Source organism: Vipera berus, assembly GCF_964194415.1.
Source record: "Vipera berus genome assembly, chromosome: 6".
Taxonomy (NCBI): domain Eukaryota; kingdom Metazoa; phylum Chordata; class Lepidosauria; order Squamata; family Viperidae; genus Vipera; species Vipera berus.
The window spans coordinates 18575987-18599789 of record NC_138208.1 but is presented as its reverse complement, the minus strand read 5'-3'; the positions used below and the strand labels follow the sequence as shown (position 1 = coordinate 18599789).

At 35.7% G+C, this 23803-nt stretch overlaps 1 protein-coding gene across 13 annotated transcripts in view; it reads left to right on the top strand.

The window, feature by feature from the left end:
* BRD1 (bromodomain containing 1) overlaps window positions 1-23803 on the top strand; it is a 57598-nt gene that overhangs the window by 21055 nt on the left and 12740 nt on the right. For 3 of the 13 annotated variants that reach the window (XM_081331177.1, XM_081331175.1, XM_081331176.1), the window contains 5 exons: window positions 2355-2486; window positions 5184-5312; window positions 9486-9798; window positions 12053-12313; window positions 15724-16212. In XM_081331177.1, coding sequence (XP_081187303.1) covers window positions 2355-2486; window positions 5184-5312; window positions 9486-9798; window positions 12053-12313; window positions 15724-16212 — 1324 coding nt within the window. Of the gene's footprint in view, window positions 1-2354; window positions 2487-5183; window positions 5313-9485; window positions 9799-12052; window positions 12314-15723; window positions 16213-16576; window positions 16614-17754; window positions 21392-23522; window positions 23720-23803 lie in introns of those variants that run through there. The other 10 variants (XR_014026923.1, XR_014026924.1, XR_014026919.1 and 7 more) reach the window with 10 other exon arrangements.

Below are 23803 nucleotides of genomic sequence, written 5' to 3'. Positions count from 1 at the left end.
CAATAGATTAAAATCCCTTCTGGAATCAGCCATCTGAAATTCACTCCTTTTTCAATTAATTTTCTATTTAGAAACTAGTATTCTCTTCATGATTCTCTTATTCTTCTAGGGATTTGTTTGAGAACTACAATTTCTTTTTCTTTGTATTTCAGAGGTTCATCTCTTCTCAGAATCTCTTATTGATATTTTAAGAAATCTAATATGTACTTCTCTAGGGACTTTATTTCTTCTAGTGTAGTTTGAGTTGACTTGATAGATCTGATCTAATTCTCCCTGTTTCCCCATTCCTAATACCTCTGCCAATAATTCCGTTATCAGGCCTAGAAGGTCCTCTTCCTTTTCTTCCATTATATTTTGAAATCTTAAAAAGTATGAGGCCTTTTCCATTTCCATGACAGCTATCAAGTCTTCTAGTTCACCATTTATTTGGATCAATTTCTGATTTTCATCTTTTAACTCTTAATTTCTGGTCAACCTCAGTTGATTTATCTTCTATTTTTTGAATTCTTTGTTGGTTTTTGTAACCATCTGCTTATAATTTTGAAATTGAGAGTCCATGTTATTAACTTTTTTATTCATTTTATCAAGATAACCTTTCATCTCATGGTTTGTCGTAACTGCCATGTGAGTAGCAATTACCTCTTGAATTGCTTGTAGTGTCACTTGTGTTTCTTTTTGGAAGTTGTTAGCCATTTCTTATTGGAGCATTGTATCAGTTGATCTCTGATAAAATGGACTTGCAGAAGCAGAGGAGGGAGTAGAAGTTACATATTTTCCAGCTTTAGATAGATTTGGGATGCTCACCTTTATCTTTTAATCATACTTTATAATCCACCAAGTAAATCAGAATTTGTAATTTGTAATCCAATATGTTCCTAACAAATAGGAGAGGTAAATAGTAAAAATAATAAGTAGTAAAAAAAGGAAAATATACTGTCAAATTTGTAATCCAAATTGTAATCCAAAATGCTAGTAGAAGTTTCTTGTTATTCACTCTGTCTCAAAACAGCTTGTAAAAATTCCAGGTCAAGCTGTATTTGTAATCCAGGGAAGTCAGATGACTTCAAAACAACTTTTATTTGTAATTATAATCCATCCTGTAAAGAAGGGCAACCAAAAAGATTCTTTTCTTTTCCAGCCACAATCTTCAGGACTATAAATTCCAAGGACATCAAAGAGTTTAGTCTACAAGCTGTGTCTGGGCATCTAGCCATTTTCTCACTCCAACCACAATAGCTTAATAAAAAAAAGGGGGGAAGCAAGTGTAGTTCTTAGTTTTGCCACTAGATGTCATTAGATTTCCATTTTATATTTCCCCAGCCAGGCTTTAGCAAGTTTGCGAAGTTATAGTCTGATGGTTTTCAAACAAAGAATAAAAAGAAAAGTTTATGGATGTTAAAGTATTCTTCTTCTGTCCCACTTAATTATCTTCACAATGTTATTATAAGTCTCTTTAATTTCCCCCCAAAGCTTAAACCGCCGCTTGTGTTTTTCAGGAGGGAGGAGTAAAAGAAAAGTCTCCCCCACTTATAGCTTTGGGGATTTCTTGCTTTTCGGGAGCTTTTTCCCAGAACCGGAGAGATAAGGAAAATAGTCTCACCCAGATCAGCTGTTTTGCTTTCCGCTTGATTGTAATCGTTTTCTTCCAGTGATCAGCAGCTTCTGGCTGACAGCATGGGTGCAGTCAGCCTTTCTTCCTGCCAGTCGCGAGGGCTTTCTTGGATCAAGCGGGTCAGCTACCGCTAACTCGTGATCTACAAAGATTCGCCATTTGGCCCATCGCCTCTACAGGGCAATTTTCGGTCCTTTTGGTCCCCCCCAGCAGGTAGAATTTTGGTGTGGGAAATGGAACATCTTTCCTCTGCACCCATGGTGCTACAAGCATCACCAGAAGTCATTGTGAATGAGTTCTTGTCGTGTTTCCCCTAAAATAAGACCGGGTCTTATATTAATTTTTGCCCCAAAGGATGTATTAGAGCTTATTTTCTGATTAGGTCTTATTTGAGGGGGAAATGTAGTACTGAATGTGTGTTGTCTAACTGACAATCATAACGGGCTTATTTTGGGGGGTGGGCTTATATTATGACATTCTGAAAATCATGCTAGAGCTTATTTTCCAATTAGGTCTTATTTTGAGGAAAACACGGTATATTTTACACAAGGAGCAAAATATATGAATAAAAGTGTAAATACGAAATTGAGATACCTTGTTTTACATGAAAAAAAATATTTCAATTGCCAATAATTTTGTACTACAGGCAAAATGTACTAATGGTTGTTTTTGCAATAGAGTAACTAGCTACTTAACATTACAATTAAAGTAATAAATACATGGTGTTTTTTTCTTTCTTAAGAGGGAAGACGATGAAGAAACACAAGCCTTAAAAGAGAAATTGAAGTACTGGCAAAGACTCCGTCATGATCTTGAAAGAGCACGGTTGTTGATAGAACTTATACGAAAACGAGAAAAATTAAAAAGAGAACAGGTATAAAGCTGTTGATGATTTTGTCTGAGTTTACATACCTTACATTTCACGTCACAATGAATGGAGATGATTTATTTTCCCTTTTACAAAATATCTGTACTAATAGCAAGCACTGTAGTGAGAATTAATGACATCCCCTAAGATTGTGGAAGGAAGGGACAGCAATAGGGAGCTGCCCCACGCTTACCGCACTTGCTTACCATAGCAGCCAGGCCTTTCATGAATTGACACCTGCCTCGCCTCGCCAACCCACTGCTTCTGCAGAACAGCCCCCCAACCCCCCCCCCCCCCCCGGTCTGCATTTCACCGTCAGAGGCCTTCAGAAAGGCCTCTGCAGTTGAGAATGGAGCTCTAGATTTCCCCTGGCCTGTATTTCGCCGTCAGAAGCCTTCTGGAAAGGCCTATGCAGCCTAGAACTGAGCTACAGATTCAATCCGTAGCTTGGTTCTCAGCTACAGAGGCCTTTCTGGAAGATACATATACATACATACATAGATTGATACTATATGGCACAGCTATTAAGAGCTGTGATGGTGCAGTTTCAATTCCCTCAATCCTGACTGGTTCATGATTGATTCAGCCTTCCATCAGGGATGGCCGGCAGCTGCACGCAGTCTTTGGGCAAAAAGTCATCTGGGCTGCTGAGGCTCTGCTGAAGGCCCAGGATCGGCTTGCGCAGCTCCAGCTGATCAGCGCTGTGTGCATTTGCCAGCTGGGGAGTGGGTGTCTCGATGAGGGAGTGGGGTAGTGACAGACACTGTAGCTCTCCCTGAGCCCCAGAGAGTGGTGCACTCAAAAGAGAAGAGAAGGAGGGGGGGGAAGGATATAAAAGGAGGTTTTGGCGGGAGAGGAAGAGAAAAAAACGGGGAAAGAAGGGAACGGAGAAAGAGAGAAGGAGAAGAGAGGCTTCTGTGAGACAAGTAAAAGGGATCAACGAAGGAGTAGAGGCTGTGAAAGAGAGAGCAAGGAGAGGGAGAGAGGAAGTAGGGTCCACTAGCGACCTGACCATCAAGGTAGTGGTGCGTATTAATATGGATAAATTCATCATACATTCGTCAGTGCAAAGGGAAAGTGATTCAGTAAAGGAACCTCCACCATAGAAATTAAAACCGGTACTTTTTTACTTTTTTTTTTTTTGGTCATGAAGTTTTTGACACCTTGCTAAGCACTGGTGGTACTCAAATATTGGCAGGTCCTAAAAGTGGCACAATCTGAAAAGATTGAAAAGCACTGAATTAGAAGACAGCAAATACACAGTGAGGAATACACATTGAAACCAATCAACTAGGAGACACCAAATGCCTAGGAAGCTAACAAAAGTCTTTAGTGATTAATTGTTAATTTCAGGCTGTTAGTGCCAGCCAATCAAGGAGGTTAGTGCTTTTTAGGGATTGCTGTATTGTCAGGTAGTGACCTCTCTGCTCTTTGGGGAGGGCAAATGGGTCAGGAACAACAAGACAATGTGTACTAACTGACAATAATGGCAAACGTGATGAATGCTGTGAAGGTCTAAATTTATGCAAGGATTGCAAAGCTACTTTTTCATCCCCATCATAATTATGAATGCTCCCTGTCTAAGGCAGTGGTTAAACAAGAACTACTGATATATGTATTTAAGAATGTAAATTAGCTGAGAGAAAGGGGAAAGAAATCATGGTTGGCTGGAATTAATAAGATCTTCAAGACAGTCAGAAGAGATAAGTTTAAAAAACAAAATAAAAGCAATGTATGAATTGTATTGGACCTGATATATTCAGGGATGATTTGTAACGTTATTAAGATATGAAGAAGTATAATTATGTTGATTATTTCTTTGATTTCTTACTTCTTATTTCCTTTATATATTTTGCATAATGTTGCTTACCCCAACAATAGTGTTATCCATTACTGCAAATATAGGGATTCGCTCTTGTGTATGAGTGGTACAACATAAAGGATTGCTACTTGGAGAATTAAGTTTGCTTTAACATATATAATTCTAATAATGTTGAATTTTGATTAAGCTTAGTAAATATTGTTTTTAATAATCGATTCTCAAAAGAAGAAGGAAAGAGTAACAATTATTTGATCAACATATACTATATATTAATGATGTCTGTATCATCATATCTGCTAAATCAATTATAGTTCTATTTTTTAAGTGTATAAAAACATAATCATTTGCTGAGAAAGGAGGGAACCATCTGAATACTCAGTACATAATTAGTATTATATAGTTATTTTTGTTAAATTGATAGCTTTAAAAACCAAACAAAAATTAGATCTCTCCTTTTTAATCAATACCAAAGTTAAGTGTGGTGAAGTTTACTGAATTTTTTAAGAGAGCATTATAGTTACTTATCAGATACACAGTTTGCCTCGTATCAGGCTTAACAATCTTTATTAGTAAATGCCACAGTTGGATTTGATAAACGATCAAATGCACTATAATGCATGTAATTAAAGTCTGAACTGACCAAATCAATGCTAAATAAATAATTTCTGCAATTGATTTGTTATCTATTTTCCTATGCTATTATAAAATTATGCACGTATGGATATTCCTTCTGCCTATAACTTCATTGTGAAAGTTTCATTACAATGGTAGAATTTATCGCTAAGTGTAGTTTTCATGGGTTTGAACTTTAATTGTGATTTATTATAGCAGCAAAGTAGCCAGTGATCAAATTTTGATGACAATTATCCTCCGTTGTGCAGATCAAAGTCGAACAGGTTGCCATGGAACTTCAACTGACTCCATTTACTGTATTACTGCGTTCGGTATTGGACCAGCTACAGGAAAAGGATTCTGCTCGTATATTTGCTCAACCAGTGAATCTTAAAGAGGTAAAATAAAACATTTCTGATATACCGAAAATTTCATTGATGTAGTAGAATGTAACAGACATCTGTCATTGTTTTGACTGTTAAAAAGTTTAATAAAGTATAATTTAACTACATTAAATTTAGTTACTTAAATTCTGAAGGCATATAATATTAAAATAAATGTGAGAAGAGATTAATATTTTGAATGTATAGTTTTGGATTTGACTTACATGTTTTTAAAAATGATTTCATTAAAGATGTACAATAGTAATATCTAATACAAACTTAGAAAAATAAACAGAAAAATAGGTGCAGAAAAGAAAAAGTTAAAAATTAAAAGAAAAATAAGAATATGGTAAAGAAAAAGAAAATATATATATATAAAGAAATAACTTCTCCCTTCATCGCAGTATAAACAATTTTAATGTTACCATCTTTTAAAATACAACAAATAGTCTCTTCCATATCCCATCTCTTATCTATAACAAATTCATAAAATTTACCGTATTTTCCGGCGTATAAGACGACTGGGCATATAAGACGACCCCTGACTTTTGAGAAGATTTTCAAGATTTTTCGTCTTATACGCCGGAAAATACTTACATGCCAGTTGCCAAGTGTCCGACACAAGCCCGATTCAGATTCAGCCCCGTCTGATGCAAATGGTGCAAAGCCACGCGCTCTTCCAGGCCAGACTCTGCAAACAGCACGCCAGAAGCCACAACCACCGCGGGAACTCTTAGTCCCCGCCTTTCGGCAGCCTGCATGGCCAAACGCGATTCGGCTTTGAGATAGCATTTGCAGACAGAGCAGCCGCCGCGTCTGAAGCCAAGCCCCGCCCAGGAGACGGTTGGCCAGGCGGGCCCAGAAGACGCGCTAGAGAGCTGGGCTTGGGGCAGCCATGGCGAGGCCGGCTGGCGAGGGCCGCTGCATGGTCTGCGGGCAAGACGGGCGCCAAGTACCGCTGATCTGCACTCCGTGACCAGGCAAGCGATTCTTCCGGTCGGCGCAGGTCAGGCGGTGCCTCGGCAGGAGCAAAGGTGCTCCCTACTGTCGAGCAGCGCGCCTCTGGGGACCGCCTGCCCCTCCTCTTTTCGGGGACCTGACAACCAGCATTGGAAGCGCCAGCATGGCCAGTCCTACAGAAAGCAACGGTGGCGGCTGCAGTAGCCGCCCCAGGAGCTGACGAGAGTTTGCCCTCCATCACCCATTCGCCATCGGCCGCTTAACCACGGGTCGCCATCGCCTACCTCCATTCACCCAGCGATCCCGCCGTCCAGCAGAAAAGAGAAAAGATCAGAGAGGTGAATAGTATTTTCCGGCATATAAGACGACTGGGCGTATAAGACGACCCCCAACCTTTGAGAAGATTTTCATGGGTTAAAAAGTCATCTTATACGCCGGAAAATACGGTAGTCGTATCTCTCCTGATTTCAGCAAAAGGGTTACCACAGACAACCAGATATCTATTTTAATAGTATTAATCAAATAAACTAACCCTAACTTTATATTCATTCCATTTACTTCTAACAATCTTGCTCTTAATCCTTTCAAATAAGTATTTCCATTTTTTTTCTTTGTCCCTTCTCATATCACTCTTCAAAGCTTAAACAAACTTTTTTTTCTTTGTTGTAAATCCAGTATAGGAATATTATCTGGGTTACTTTGTTGGCTTTTATCTGTATATCTATTTTTATTATTAAGACAATAAATAGTTCACTTCTTCTGTCTGTCCAGTATGACATCTTTTTCCATGTCATTCTTGAAACTTGTCATTTTTAAATTCATTTTCAAATCAATCTTAATTATTTCAGGTAATTCTTGATTCTTTTTCATAGCGTTTTTTAAACACAGTCTGTTTATAGAGGCAGACACTCTTAAAATTAAGTTCTGGGTCCATGGTTCAAAAACATCCTTCAGTATGCTTTAAAATATTTTGCTTCATTCACTGTTAGTAGTCAACTTTGAGTGTTCTTCTTTAATTGCAATCTTTAGTTCTGTCTGGTTTTATCTACAAGTTTGGTTGTAAGTGCAAGGACCCAACTTTTTTCAGCATCGTGATTACTTTGAACACTCACCAAACAAAGAGTTGTAATGCGGAATTTTTAAATTCTTTTTTTTTTATTGAAAAGTTTTACAATACATTTTTAAATACAAAAAACCTTTGCCATAATCCACAAAGGAATCATCATTGTTAAGTGCAGTCATATAATTGTTAAGTGAATCTGGCTTTCCCCTTGATTTTGCTTATTGTAAGCGCTCTTGGAAGATTGCAGGAGGTGATCCCATGACCCTGGGATGCTGTAAATATTTGCTGGTTTCCAAGCAGTAAAAATTTGATCATTTGACCGTGGGGAAAGCTGCAACAGTCATAAATGCAAGAACCACTCATAATTCATTTTTTTAATCCCATTACAACTTTGAACAGTCATTATATCAACGATCATAAATTGAGGATTACCTACGTATAATTACCCTTTTGCTGCTTATTCCATAAAAAAGTACTTAAATTTATATTTGAAACTTCTTTCACTATGGATTAAAAGTAAGTGTTATAAAAATCCAAAGGTTTCTAATAGCTTAAAACTAATTAAGCAGTTTCCAAAAATGATTTTAAGAAAAATATGCAAAAAACCCTTTTGAGGCACCAAGCCATGGTTTGAGCAAGATGACTATTCCTGTATCTTCAAGAGTTTTAAACCCACCAGAGAATGCTATGTTATGGTTTCCTTCTGAGGAACAACTATTTCAAACACTTGTGAACAATCTCAAGTCCTCTCCTTGTCTGGAGAGGAATTACAAAGAAGCAGGCTGCTCATTGACTTTTCATTCCGTTATGGTCATCAGCTTCGCTTCAAACCAAGTTGCTTTATTCACAATTTCTTCCTTTGGAAGTCCAGGCTTAAATGATAAAGTTAACTTAATTGGGTTAAACTCACTTTAAGAGTTTTAAAAAATGCATTTAAATATAGGATGCTTAGAATAAGACGCAAGAGTCAAGTTCTAAGTGTCAAAAATGCACTGCAATAAAATCAGGCCATTTTGGTTTTTCTCAGTATTTTCTAATAATCCGTTGCAGCTTTTCAAAACAATATTTTGAATTTTAGTATATTATTCAAAGTGCATATAAGAATGTGCAGAATACTCTATGCATGGAATTGGTGGCTTTTCGCAACCTGTATGCAGACTGAAACAAACATGTACAGATGTGGATAGTTGTCCAGAATGCGGACAGTAGGAAAAAGATAAGGTCAGTGGAAGGATGATGATGATAATGACAACAACAACAACATTGGAAGGGGCCTTAGAGGTCATCTAGTCCAACCCCCTGCTCAGGAAGGAAAGCCTATACCATTTCAGACAAATGGCTATCCAATCTCTTCTTCAAAACTTCCAGTGTTGCAGCATTCACAGCTTTTGGAGGCAGGTTGTTCCACTGATTAATTGTTCTCTTTAATTCTAGTTGCTTCTCTCTTCGGTTAGTTTTCATCCATTGCTTCTTGTCCTGCCTTCAAGCACTTTGGAGAATAGTTTGACTCCCCCTTCTGAGATATTGGAACACTGCTATCATGTCACCCCTCGTCCTTCTCTTCATTAAACTAGACATACCCAGCACCATTCCTTATATGTTTTAGCCTCCAGTCCCCTAATCGTCTTTAGGGGACTGTTGTAGTGTGCAAACTTTAAGGGAAGAAAAAGAAAGCATGAGATGATTGTGGGAAAGGTGGGCAGACTATTTGGACATGAGTGGCACCAGGAGTGCTATTCCGATGGTAACATTCAACAAAAAAAATCATGAGATTATTGGGGAGGGTTACTGATCAGTTAAATATTCGCTCCTAGAATATAGATGATACAGAAGGAATGGCAACATGTAGCTTGAGGAGGGAAGATTGGAGTAAGGTGCTCAGATCAGAAAGATGAAGACATGCAACAAGTACAAAATGTATCGGCCTTGTTCTATTAGTAAGACCCCTTCATATTTCTCTTGGTAAAAACCATTGATATCTTGCAGGGTTTGGTTCATCAGGATTGAAACACATGCACGCGCGCGCGCACACACACACACACACATACAGTCACTGAAATGGTCTGACTTAACTTCTGAGCTACAGTTTTTCTGTGCGTGGAGCAAAACACATGTTTTGGTTTCATGCATTATCACATGTCTTCCATTTAAAATCTGTATTTCAGGTTCCTGATTATTTGGATCACATCAAACATCCCATGGATTTTTCTACTATGAGAAAACGGTTAGATGCCCAAGGTTATAAAAATCTCAATGAGTTTGAAGAAGATTTCAACCTTATTATTGAGAACTGTATGAAGTACAATGCAAAAGATACAATATTCTACAGGGCTGCTGTGCGGTTAAGAGATCAAGGAGGTGTTGTTTTGAGACAAGCTAGAAGAGATTCTGAAGCAATTGGGTATAATAATGAAACTGGAATGCACTTACCTGAACGGCCTAAACTTGAATCTCCTCCACCTTTTACCTGGGAAGATGGTAAGGAAATAAATGTCAACTATTGCAGCAATATTTTCATGTTTTTGTATGAACAGACATATTTTTGTGTATATATTCTACACAGTAAATGAACTCTTTTAGGCATGTTCTTCTATATTCTTAAGAATTGCATATAATTTAACTCTACATAACAACAATCCTGTACCACAAATTGTTTTAAAATTAATTGAATAGTTATGCTGATGGACTACTATTAATAAGAAAAAGGGGAAAAATGAGACACTCCTTGAAGTATATATGTGTTATACTGTGTTATATGCTTTTGAATTGCTGCTTGGAAGAGACTTCATGAATGGAATTCTTTTTTTCTAATGCTTAAATATAACTTCTCTCTGTTTTCTTCATTGTCTGTTACTTTTTCCTGTATTCTCCCTACTTCCCTTCCTATTGTTCCTTCCCATATTGTCGTCATTATATTTATTTATTTACTGTTCTTTCTTTTGGAAGGTAATGTCTGTCTATATCCCAAACTGGTTTGAATGATTGATGTAGGCAGGTGTGGATCAATTAATGGAGTAAATGGAGTCCCTTACTTTACAGATACTTTTAATTAGAAGCTTTTAATTTAATTTAATAATTCCATAATATATTTATTGGGCAAGCAATAAGGCTGTACTAAATTATTCTAATATAGAGTTACTAAACCTAAATTCACAAGGCAGGGAAAGCGAGCTTTACCGAGGAATTGCAAAACCTAGAACAAGAACTTCTTTCAGTTCATCTTAACAAACCTCTTCTTGATCAAAGTAGAGGTAGTGTGATATCTTTAGAGAAGTGGAACAACATAATGTTGAAACTGGAGTTGGGAGTGATGAAAGTAGGGCTGAACTTTCCCATAGATTTTTACCACAACATGATGTAATAGTGGACTCAGCTATTGAACCATATTAATTAGGATAAGTATTATTATATTTTCTATTAAATTTGTCCTTTCAGAAAATGTGGTTTGTTTACTAGGACTGCTATGGTGACAATTTATTAATTACTTTGCAATGATGTTTCGGAAATTTCTTTTGTTCAAGGCTAAATCATACCTTGGATCTTACCATTGTACTGTTTATACAATTAATATGAATTCCTACTTGAATACTAATGGAAAACAAAAGCATAATGGCAGCTCACACTAATACATTTTAGTAGATTTGCAAAAAATTATTGATTGCCTCATTCATCTTACATTAGTCCACCAGTCCTTTCTCAGTAAATAAATTTATATTCTGCATCATTAGATAAATCCCTTCCCAAGTTTTTAATGTTTCATAATTTTTAGAATAAAGTTCAACTTGATTCAGGGCTATATTGGATATAAATGTCTCTTCCAAAAATCAATTGCATTTTCTTTTAATAGAATGGCTGAAGTCTTTTATTGCTATAGAACAAGGGTGTCAAACTCTTCATGTCATGTGACGTGCCGCGATGTATTGCAACTTTTTTTTGCATTGCTGGAGCTAGGGTGGCTGCGGCCTCTGTATGATGCTATAGAACTTTGTACTATGAAAATAAAATGAAGGACAAGCTTTACTTGAGGCTGCTTAGTTTCTTGAATAACAGCCTATGTGTTCTAACACCATGTGGCACATGTTGTAAACATTGAAGTAATACTTTGAGATACAACAATAAACTGCATGAGTGATACAGAAAACAATTTTTGGCTCCTTAAAATTAAAAGCTGATTTGAGCATTAAGGCAGAAGTTAGATTTGATCGGTTCTTACCTTGCAATGGAGTAAGTGGCAACTATTTGTGCTGTACTTCAGGAGTAAAAGTCTATGTGCAGTGACTTTCTTGTCTGTGAAATGGATTCGGAAAAGTGATGCTCTCATTAGTAGTACCATACTCCATATAGGATTCCTGCTGGAGGAATGAATAGTTTAGCAATCAATATATCAAGTTTATGTATTGTTGATTGCCAGATGAGCTCATAGTTACCTGTTGAGTGGCAGTATTACCTGTTCTTAAGGTGCCAAAAATTGAATTTGAAATACATACCATCCAGTTTTTATGCCAGCAAAATCATTCAACAAGGGCATAGGGAGATTTACTGTTTTAAAATAATAACTAGGATAGAACTAAAGGTCCTATGTTAACGTCAGATGCTTCTTTAGTGTTTGCAGTGAAAGTCAATTGAAATAGCAATCTAATAGCATTTGTTTTATTGAGTATCATTGTGCAGCAGAGTCATGCTGTTTCTCATACTATAGAAAAGTATTGTAAATGCCTGTGTTTTAATTCAGTGGATAGGTTACTGAATCCTGCCAACAGAATGCACATGTCTTTGGAAGAGCAGCTGAAAGAATTGTTAGAAAAACTTGATCTCACTTGTGCAATGAAATCCAGTGGGTCTCGGAGCAAACGAGCAAAGCTTCTAAAAAAGGAAATTAACTTGATTCGCAGCAAGATAAGTCAGCAACATCATCAACCCCCTCAAATTGAATCAGGTATTGGAAGTTTTGAAGAAGAAAATGCAGTAGTGGAACACGAAAGTGAGGAAGAAGGTAAGAGACATCTTGATTTAAATCATAATAGTACATTCAGAAGGAGAAGGTTGGGGGGTGGATAGAAGAGCTAATTTACTATTAGTTGTAAAGTTTTAGAAGTCCAAAACAGTTCTAAATAGGAGTATAAGGGGTATTTTTTTTTGTTACTACATAAATATGCAGTAGCTTGGAATGATTTTTTTTCTATTTTTCCCTACCCAGATTCAAACAGTACATTTAAATGGTAAATTCTGAACCCATGTTCTTTTTAGGGGAGGGGAATGGAGATTTTAGAAATATTTTAGTGGTCACTATTAATACCTAAATTTACTTTTAACGCTTCAGCATAAATTTGTTGATGCATTTAATAAACTTGCACAGCAACTCCATGCATTTTTATTCAGAATAAAATCTGTTCTCTTTTGTAGAGATTACTCTCAGGTAATACATGTAAGAGTGCAGTTTCCAAAATGTTAGTTTTCTACAAGCAGAATTGTAAATATGTTCAATACTAAAGGAGACTGAAATGCAAAATGTTGTGACAATATCTTTGCATTTTATTTCTAAAATGTAGGGAAAATATTGTAAATAGAAACCTTAGATGTTGTAGAAAGCCAAAGAAAGCACATCCAAGACAGACACACAATCACAGTACTAAATATTTGGAAATTAAGTTGATTCCTAAACAATTTATAATCTGTAAGAGGTTGTTGGTGGTGTCATAGCCAGTTTAATGGGAGAGGTGAACAGGTTAAAAAAATCCAAATTGTTATTCTAAGTCATAAAGATAGAGGATGCAAGATTTTTTCCCCAGAAGACCTTTTTATAATTTCATACTTTCCAGATTTAACAGTTGACAACAACTGACATTGTGAAAATTTCAGTGTTTGCAAATTGTAGTGCATGAAACAGGAAAGCTATTCTATTTATTTTTTCCAAATTAGATCAAAAGGCATCAGAAGTACCAAAGTAACAAAGACCCTTTAAGCTGTCATAAACAAGCCAACATCCTTTAGATAGACTATACACTGAATTATTGAATGCTATAGATTGTCTTATATCAAAATTTTGATACAGTATAAATAGAGTAAAAAGAATGGTGTTACAAAAGATTAAACACAAGGTGGGCTTTTTTGGTTGTTTTAGTATTCTATCAAATTTTCAGGATTTTCATCTTCAAATGGGGAGAGTAGGACGAAGGATTAAGATACATTTTTCCCCTTTGACCTTCATTTTTAATATTATAGTATGTGAAGTATAAACCACAGTTTATACATGTACATGTACATATACATGTACATTATACATGTGCAGATCAAATTGCATTCTGGCACAATAAAAGATGAGACTTTTTTTAAAAAAAAGCTATACATATGCAGCCTTGTTTAGTTTTTTTTCAGGCTGAAGCTGCTGGTGACTTTCTACATAGCAATCATTATTAATAGTATAATAACTGCAGTTCACATAGCAGTAAAATGAATTACCATATGAATAAAGAAGTGACAAATTCTAATTCATTAGAAAAGGCCAGTTTTTTTCCCTTTAGAAAAACTTCACAAATTTCCTAAAGTATGTTGATTAAATCTCAAAATTACTCTAAATATATTCCAACTTGAATGGTGTTATTTGAATAGAAACAATAAGATTAGGTCAAAAAGATATGCGTAAAGGATACAGAATAGTAAGGAAATTATGGCCAATAAATTCAGTTACATTTCTTTGGTGGGATTCAGATGGCTATGCCTTTCTTATTCTGTCACACAGATGATACCATTACTAATATTTCTCTAAAAATATGTATTCCCTAAAGGTGTATAGGATAGTAATATTATTAGTCATGTCCATATATTTACTAAGCTATCAGCTGTCCCTGATCTTCCAGTGCCACTGTATTTTAAATTATTAAATTGGCAGGAATGTAAATATCGCTCTTTATAAACATAAATTTTCAAACTACTCAAGCTGATTATTTAAATGTGAAAGAAATGTTATAGTTGAGGCTTTTTAAGCCTCTGCAAAATAAAATAAAATAAGGTTAAGACATAAAAAAATCCGTGCTCTGAAATTATTTTTTCAACCAAAATATTGTAGAGGTTGTCATCTGAAGTTGGGATTCAAATAGATTTGTTAATAAAATTGTACAATAGTAAATTTGGTTAAATTGATCAGTAGTTTCAGTATGTGTAGGGCAGATACCATGTGAAGAGTAACTTTTGTAAAATGTCGGGTGTGTGTGTGTGTTTGGTTTGTTGTCTACGCAAAAAACATCCACAGTAATATAGCCAGACTGAGATATTAACGAGAAAATTATAGAAATAACTATCTTGATTATGTTTTTATCTAGACATTCATGCATATAATACAGGTAGTCTCATTTAATATCTGCTCAAAATTTTGATTCACTGAATGAGGGGGATTTAAGATGGATCCTTGTAAGTGTGGCCATTGCAGCATTCCTGCAATCACGTGGTTGCCATTTGTGATATCTACTACCTGCTTCTAGCAAGCAAAGTCAATGGGAAGCCGGCAGGAGATAGCAAATGGCAATCACATGACTGTAGTAAAACACAATTGCATGGTATTCACCTCACAATGAGAATTGGGATTGCTGGAACTCCTGTCAGATGGTCATGTAATGTCATACCTTATGCATGGGTCACTTAGTGAAGAAGTTCTCAGTCCCAATTACCAATGGTAGAGAGGAATACCTGTATTTGGAAAGTTAAAGTAAGAAAATTCTAAAATATTCTAAAACCCTCATACAAAACTTCTGAAAAGAATATCTAAAATATCACATAAATAAATAAATAAATAAATAAATAAATAAATAAATAAATAAATAAATAAATGATAAAAGAGGAATTGATAAGGATTAGTTCTCTTGAAATATTTTAATGTTTCCTGCCAAAGTATTTTAATTTAATCAAACTGAAAATTTATCATAATTATAATATTGCTTTCTAAATACATTAATTTAACCTCTATTATTTTAGTTAAGAACAGTTGAAAAGGGTAAATACATAAAGTACATATAAATACATATTCACAGTGCATTCTACTGAAGGTGAAGTACTTTTATAAGTACAGCATAATACACAAATGCTGCGGTATAAATCTTAATATTTAAACATTCAATTCATTCATAAGAGGTGCATAACACCAAGAATTCATAATATTCGTTCCAGTGAGAGTTTCTATTCCCAAATAATGACATTGAATATTAAAGCCACTCTTTTTTACTTTTACATCATTCCCACATAAATTTAGGCATTAACTAGGACAGATAGTTTGTTTAAAGTTTACATACATGAGATGCTTTACTTTGTATCAAACAATATTTATTGCGGGCTACCTATTTGATACTAAGTTTTATGTAGTAGCTCTTATAATTACCAGTTTTCAAAAAAAAACTTTATTAATTTTTTCAGGAGATAAATCTCCCCCTAAACTTGAACCATCAGATGCATTACCTCTTCCTTCAAACTCGGAGACTAATTCAGAGCCACCAACCCTCAAACCAGTAGAACTCAATCCAGAGCAGAATAAATTTTACAAAAGAGTAAAATTTGACAATGAATTGTATAGTACTTCCATTCAGAAAGAAATAAACGGACACACTCCAGAACACTTACTTGACAGTAATCTCAGTGAGTCGACTGTTTCTGCTGTAGCTGAGTCATCAACTGATGTAAACAGACGTACATCAATTCTCTTCTGCAAATCGAAAAGTGTAAGCCCCCCAAAGTCTGCAAAGAACACTGAAACCCAGCCAACTTCTCCACAGCTAGGGACCAAAACCTTTTTGTCTGTAGTCCTTCCAAGGTTGGAGACACTACTGCAGCCCAGGAAAAGATCAAGGAGTGCATGTGGAGATTCTGAGGTGGATGATGAGTCCCCTGTAAAGCGTCTGGATACAGGTAAACATTTGCTTTACCTACTTTTTGAAGGTAACCTAGATAAATATTAAATATATTAAATCATTTATGTATATATATATATATATATATATATATATATATATATATATATATATATATATATATATATATATATATATACACACATATTGTGCTTTTCTTGGTATATCTTTATCAGATTAATTTTCTTTTATGTCTAGCTCTACTTTTGGTACAGTAGGTTTTTGGTCTGCAGTTGAAATCTTGCTTCACGACTATATATAGTAACCTTTGTTTCTAATGAATAGAAATTACTCTATTTAAAATTCAGCTGCAAATTATATCTATTTCCATGTAACAATTTAATAATTATTTCTTTTTCGAGGGGTGAATTCCATGAGATGGCATTTGAAAATGTATAGGTGTGTATCTGTACATCTATTATATTTAGATACAGGTATATATAAAATGTTTCTACAAGTGCTTTTTCAGGACTATTAAATAGATTTTGTATTTTCTGTATATTTTATGCAGTGCTTCTAATGAAAACTAAAAAATAGTTGTTCTGAGTATTGATAACACTAATCTGAAATCTCTACAAGTGAGGGGGTAGTAAACGTCTTAATTACTATGTTTAATTTTAGCATAGATAATTAAACTTACACTGTTCATAACCCCTAATGTGATATAAATTGATGTAAGATCAAAATTTTTATCTCACATTAAAATCAGAATGCTTGGTTAGAAACAGTGTGTATATAATGGAACATGTGCTGTTTTCTAGATACTGTTATCTACAAATGTGCTGTCTACAAATTTCTTTGACTTTTTATTCCTGAAAACAAATTACTTATATCATAAAAATCACTTATTTTAGTATTCGAAGTCTACCAATCTATATAAAATATATTCAAGAAGTCCGTGTTTCAATAAATAGGATAAAATAGTTGATTAATGTTTTTATTTCTGGATGTAAACTTACACAACTTCCTGTTTAGAAACTGTGAATTCTATCTTTGAATTTGGAGCTATGAACCAAAATAGTAATGACTGGCTGACTGTTCAGCAGCTATTGTTGCCTTTACACTGTTTTTATACTACATGTATTTTCAGGTTGAATGTTCCTTCTAAATCTGTGGACCTTACTTAAGGTTTTGCTTTGAACAATTGTATGAAAATGATCAAGCATAAGTTCTACATGCATAATAGCATTGTAATTATTTAAAGATGAAAGTTTATATATTTTCAGAATTTATAACAGAAATTTCATAACAGAATTTCAGAGTGATTTACAGGTCAGAATAAAACATGTCAAGCTGAAATACAACATCTACAGAAAAAAATAAATGTCAATCTTAGAAAGTATTAGTCTGTTTAAACCTAATTCAGATAAAAGCTCTTGAAATACCTTTTGCTCTCCAAAAGTTAAAAAAATAAGTAGGAAGAGATTTTTTTAAAGAAGGAAGAGAACAATACCCAACAAATCTAGAAGGTTCTCTATTTTTTTTAGAAGGTAGAAACAATTCATAGAGTTCCCTTAAATTATTTCACTGTCTTTCACAGAAGGGAAATGGAAAACAAAAGATCTAGTGTGAATTAATCATGTTGGATTGAATTCAGAACTGTAAAGGTAAATGATACGCGTTTGTTAGATCTCCTGTTAAAATATTTCTACTCTAGTCACTTTCTGTAGATGTGGGGAGAAAAGAGCTGGTTTTTTTCACCTTACTATATATAAAGAGGATACAAGATGTTATGCTACACAAAAGACTGCATTTTGTAATCTTCCATTTTGGGATTTTATTTTTATTTTATTTTATTGGAACATACTACACTTGTTCAAGGACTTAACATAATTGATAGTTGGTGCCAGAAGTATTCCTATGCTATGTTGTAAGATTTGGGGTTTGTCTGTAATTTGGGGGGTCTGGCTATCCATGTGTTGAATGTCTTGCGAGTGCCATAGAAGTGGGTTAAAAAAAGTAGCTTCATGGCACATGAGCATTATCTTGACCTAATATAATAGGATTTTGAAAAAGCTGCTCAGGTAAGCTTTTAAAATATATGAGCTTCTTGCATATAGTTATAATTTTCACATTTCATGCAACTCCTTATTTAAATTGCTTTCCTATTTTAAAAAGGTGAAAAATAATCACAGATTTCACTGCCTTCATGAAAATACAAAAGCAGGAGAATTGTACTTGGTGAGCAATGCTTTTAAATTTGATGCTTCATACCTGCATGTATTGAATCATCAAAGATCCGTTGTGTTTTTGATACCAACAGACCACATACTTCTAGAAGGTTCACAAGTGGGAGTGATGATCTTTCTCTGAAATAACACAATGCTATGGTATATATTAAGTGAATTGGATTGCTTCAGTTAATGATTTGAGTAACATGATTTTTAATCCATTTTTTTTAATCTGTAATCTATAGAAGTCCTCAAGCGTGATCAGGGCACCATACTGGATTTAAACCAGTATATGTTGGATTGAATCATGCTTTGATTCCATTGAACCAATGATATTTAAGAATGAAATACAACTCTAAATCCACTCTATTTATTTATTTATTTTTGGGACTTATATGCCGCCCTATCTCCCGAAGGACTCAGGGCGGCTAACAACAATAAAAAACAACAATACAAAAATTAAAAAAGAATTAAATAACAGCCCCAAAATAAATTAACTACACAGTTAAAAAATTAAAAATTAAAACATATTTAAAAACCCATCATCAATCCAGGTCAGCCTGATGGAAGAAAAAAGTTTTGAGGTCGCGGCGAAAGGACTGGAGGTCCGGGGCCATCCGAAGCTCAAGGGGGAGTTGGTTCCAAAGGGCTGGTGCTCCCACAAAGAAGGCCCTCCCCTTGGGGGTTGCCAGCCGACATTGTCTGGCCGACGGCACCCTGAGGAGGCCCTCTGTGTGAGCGCACTGGGCGATGGGAAGTCGTCCCCGGTAGCAGACGGTCCTGCAAATATCCCGGGCCTAAGCCATGTAGGGCTTTAAAGGTAAGTACCAGCACCTTAAATCTCGCCTGGAAGACAACTGGTAGCCAATGCAGCTCACGCAGGAGGGGTGTAATATGGGAGTATCGGGATGCTCTCATCACTACCCGCGCGGCCGCATTCTGCACCAGCTGAAGCCTCCGGGTGGTCTTCAAGGGCAGCCTCATGTAGAGAGCATTGCAATAATCCGAGAGGTAACGAGTGCATGAGTGACCGTACGTAGGGCATCTCGGTCCAGATAGGGGCGCAACTGGTGCACCAGGCGAACCTGGGCAAATGCCCCCCTGGCCACGACTCCAATATGATCTTCAAAACTGAGTCGTGAGTCCAGGAGGATGCCTAAATTGTGCGCCCTATCAACGGGAGGCAACAGCTCTCCTCCCATAACCAAAGATGGAACCTCTTGGACAAGTCGAGATGCCGGTACGTAAAGCCATTCAGTCTTGAGCTGGAGCCTGTTCTTCCCCATCCAAATCCGTACCGCTTCCAGGCAACGGGACATTACATCGAGGGCATCACTGGCTTGGTTCGGGGTGGAGATAAGCTGGGTATCATCGGCATATTGATGATACCTCACCCCAAAACCATGGATGATCTCACCCAGCGGCTTCATATAGATGTTGAACAGGAGGGGCGAGAGCACTGACCCCTGAGGCACCCCACAATTAAGGGGCCTAGGGGTTGACCTCTGCCCTCCTGTCAACACCGTTTGCGAGCGGCCCGAGAGGTAGGAGAACCACCGTAAAACGGTGCCTCCCACTCCCAACCCCGCAAGACGTCGCAGCAAGATACCATGGTCGATGGTATCAAAAGCCGCTGAGAGATCTAAAAGGACCAGGACAGAGGAATAACCCCTGTCTCAGGCCCGCCAGAGATCATCCACCAGTGCGACCAATGCCGTCTCCGTGCTGTACCCGGGCCTGAAACCCGATTGGTACGGATCCAGATACTCTAATATATTGTGTCTTTAGGTAAGGATTTGGTTTCTGGGAATGCATATTATAGTAAGCAATTTGTTGTTTGGCACTATGGTTTTGTGAGAATTACAAGAAATGTTCCACTGAAGTGCAGAGAAAAGATATTCTTTCTAAATGTTCTATTACTATCGCTATCATCACCAATATTTCTAGGCATAATTTATATTTGAAGTATATATTTGAACTATATAGTTAGGAATTGGGGTAGATTGCAAGGGTGACTCCAAAATATAATTTTATCATATTTTATCTATATCTTAAATTATTGTACACTATTACAATTACATTTTAGACTGTATTTTATTCCCATTTCATTTTAAATCATATTTTATTCTAATTCCATTTTAAATTGTATTTTATCAAATTTCATTTTAAATTGCTTTTATCAAATTTTAGTAATAATTTGTTGCTGGAACTTTGCGCTTTGATATGGACCAAGGGCTAATCAATAAAGACTTACTGTTATTATATAGTTGGGAGTAAAAGAGAATTTTATTTTTCTCAGAACTTCAGTTTTCTAATATATTTATAAAGTGCCTCCTAAAACTTTAAGAAATCAGGTAGTCCTCGTTCACAGACCATTCATTCAGTGATCAAAAGGAAACTTAAGCCTGTTCTCAAAGTTGTTGCTGTTACAGCGCACACTGACCCATCACATGATTGCAGTTCAGGCACTTCGGCCAGCACCCATTTCATAGCACCCATGCTATTACTTGAAAAGAAGTTTTTCCCTGAGCCGGATAGTGCTAAAATGCCTTGGTGCCATACTGGCTGTATCTGGCTGGATTGCAGAGGGGAGGCAGGTGGCTGGGGGGGGGGGGGAATCAGAAGCAAGGTTGTTTTTTTTCCCCTCCCCCCTGAGTAAGCCAGCCCTGCCCAGAAACTCTTTACCAAGAAACACCCCTTTCTTCCGCTCTGGCTCAGGGAGGGGTTGCTTTGTGCCTTTATTATTATTATTATTATTATTCCTTTTTCACAATCCAAAGCCAATCCCGTAAGCCCAGGAGAATGGCATTTTGGTGCATGTGGGCTCAGGGAGGAGCTGCTTTACTTTTTTTTTCTTTTTCCCCGGTGAAGCCAGCTCCATATGGCCCCAACATCAGACTGAACATGTCTTTTCAACAGGATCAAGAAGACAGTGGCAAAAGTCAGCTGGGGTGGGCACAGGATGGCAAAGGACCAAAAAGGCATATAGGAGGAGAGATTGACGGGGTGAGTTTCAGCTTCCCTGTGTTCACAAATGCATCAGCAGTTGGGACCTAAACCATATGATCCGGAGATAGATAATATAAACAAATTCATAAAATTGAGGGTTCGGGAGTACTTCAGTATAAAGCACTACCTCCTGTGATTGGATAAATACTGAATGAGTTATTCATGTGTTTTCTGTAGGGGTATTCCCTATTTATTTGTGGATAAAGATGAAATATATTTACTTTCTAGACTTCAATTCTGCTTGGTGTTCAGGATCTTTAGAAACAGATTTGTGTTTAGCCTTATCAGTTTGCCTTTTTTGTGTGAAATAAGCATTTTTGACTCAACACACTTTATGGCAGACATTTTAATAAATAATGCTTTCTAATAACTTAATCCTCCAACTAACAAACTAATCCATTAGAGCAATATGTATAGTTGCAGCTAACAGTCTCTTGCAATGTTTTGTTCAACATTTTTAAAAGGAAAGGTTAGAAAAATGATACAAACAAAAACAAAATATTCTAATACCCTTGAAGTGAGATAAGCTCACAAAACAAACAGGGAATGTAAAGCATTTGGAAGGCAGTCTTCCCCCTTCTTAAAGCATTAAAATAATCATGTCTCCCAGAGGATTATTATTTTCCTTTCCCTGCTTGCCTCCATATGTGTGAGCCTGCGCAGAAGCTTTGCTGATGGGTGCTGCTAATTTGTTGTCTATGAATGCAAATATTGGTACCTTTTCTAATGCTGGAAAGGTAGCTTCGTTTTCCTATTCATTCCTGTGTAGATAAATTAGCTCAACTAGTTTAGTAAAGTGAATACATTTAAAACTGATTACATTTTTTTTAAAAAACAACCACAGGGAGATATTTAAAACAGACCCATTAATTAAAATGACATCATAATTGTTAAGTTGTATGTAGAAATGAGTAAAAATTAAGTCCAGGGCTTGTGATCTGCATTCAAGTAAAAGGATTTCAAGGTTTATACCCATTGTACCTTATCTCCTATAAAGAAAATGAATTTAGTATAACTATTCTCATTTTTTTTAATCAAACAAGATTGTTACAGAAATATTTATGTTAGATAACAGTGATTCATGCTGTGTGGAAAAAAAATAAAATCTCTGGATTTCCAACATCTATGCAATCTATTTTTATATAAAAAAATTCTACATCTTTGTGTTCTGATTGTCAGAACTCATTATTACTAAACATACTGTTAGCAAATGATGTCTCTAATATAGAAAATGACATATTTTGTTTGTAAAAAAATGCAAATAATGATAAATGTGCACAAAGTACATCTTTCCTTCTCTTTGAACAATTGACAATATCAGGCTATAGTATTTTTTTAAAAAAAAGTATCCTGTCTAAAATCATGCAGTATCAAGGTACATTCCTATATATTTAAACTGGTTTATAGGTTCAATTTCTTATCTAGTATTAAACTGCTTTATAGGTTCACTTTCTTATCTATTTACATTCTTAGGAAGTTCATTATCAAAATTCATTCTACCGTTTAATCTGCTTTCTTTGAACATTTTTAAATACTATATAAGTTTTAAATAGAAATTTAGAGGTAACAAGTAATTTTAGCTAAATTCAAGACAACTGTATTTTTCCTTTATATATGCTGAATGAATTAGTAGCTTCTAGTAATCTTAAATGTGTTACCATAATACAGCATATATACTCAGGATAGTTTCTTAGGTTTTCATCACTAATATTTTTTTCTGTACTACTATGGCATAAGGCAAATTACTAATATTGACTATTAAATATAGAAATAAGTGCACAAGTATCATTTGAATTTTGTTTTGGAAAAAGAAATCTGCCCTCCAAAATCAGCCCATGATTTTTATTAAAATACTTGAACATTTTCTGCTGATGCCAATTTCAATAACGAGCAGCAGATTCAAAACACTGTTTCAGTCCGTTACATCTGGTTTTACTATTTTGTATTCTTTTAATACCCACAGAACTCTTCTCTATAGATAGATTAAACATATAATAAACAAGTAGTAACATGGATAATTTGCATAGTTTTTGCTAATCTTGCTCTGAAAACTGCTGGGAGGAGGGCTTATTTATATCAAGCTCTTTTCCTTTCAGTGAGACTAAATGGCTTTTTCACTGTCTTCCAGGTTCTCATATTAACTAATATGCTGACTATTTATCTATTTGGATCCTAATTATTTTCTATTATCCTGAACACGGACTGGAATTCAATGTAATGATCATTTTGGAACGCAGAAAGACAATTACATTTCAAGTAATTATTTTGGATCATGTTGGAGACATCAGCCATCCTTATAACAAAATCAGTATCTTGAACACTGTTGGAGGAACTCTTTGATATATATGAACCTATGCTCTTCATTCAGTATATTTTCCCATCTCCGTAAGTTATAAAATTGTATGTTGC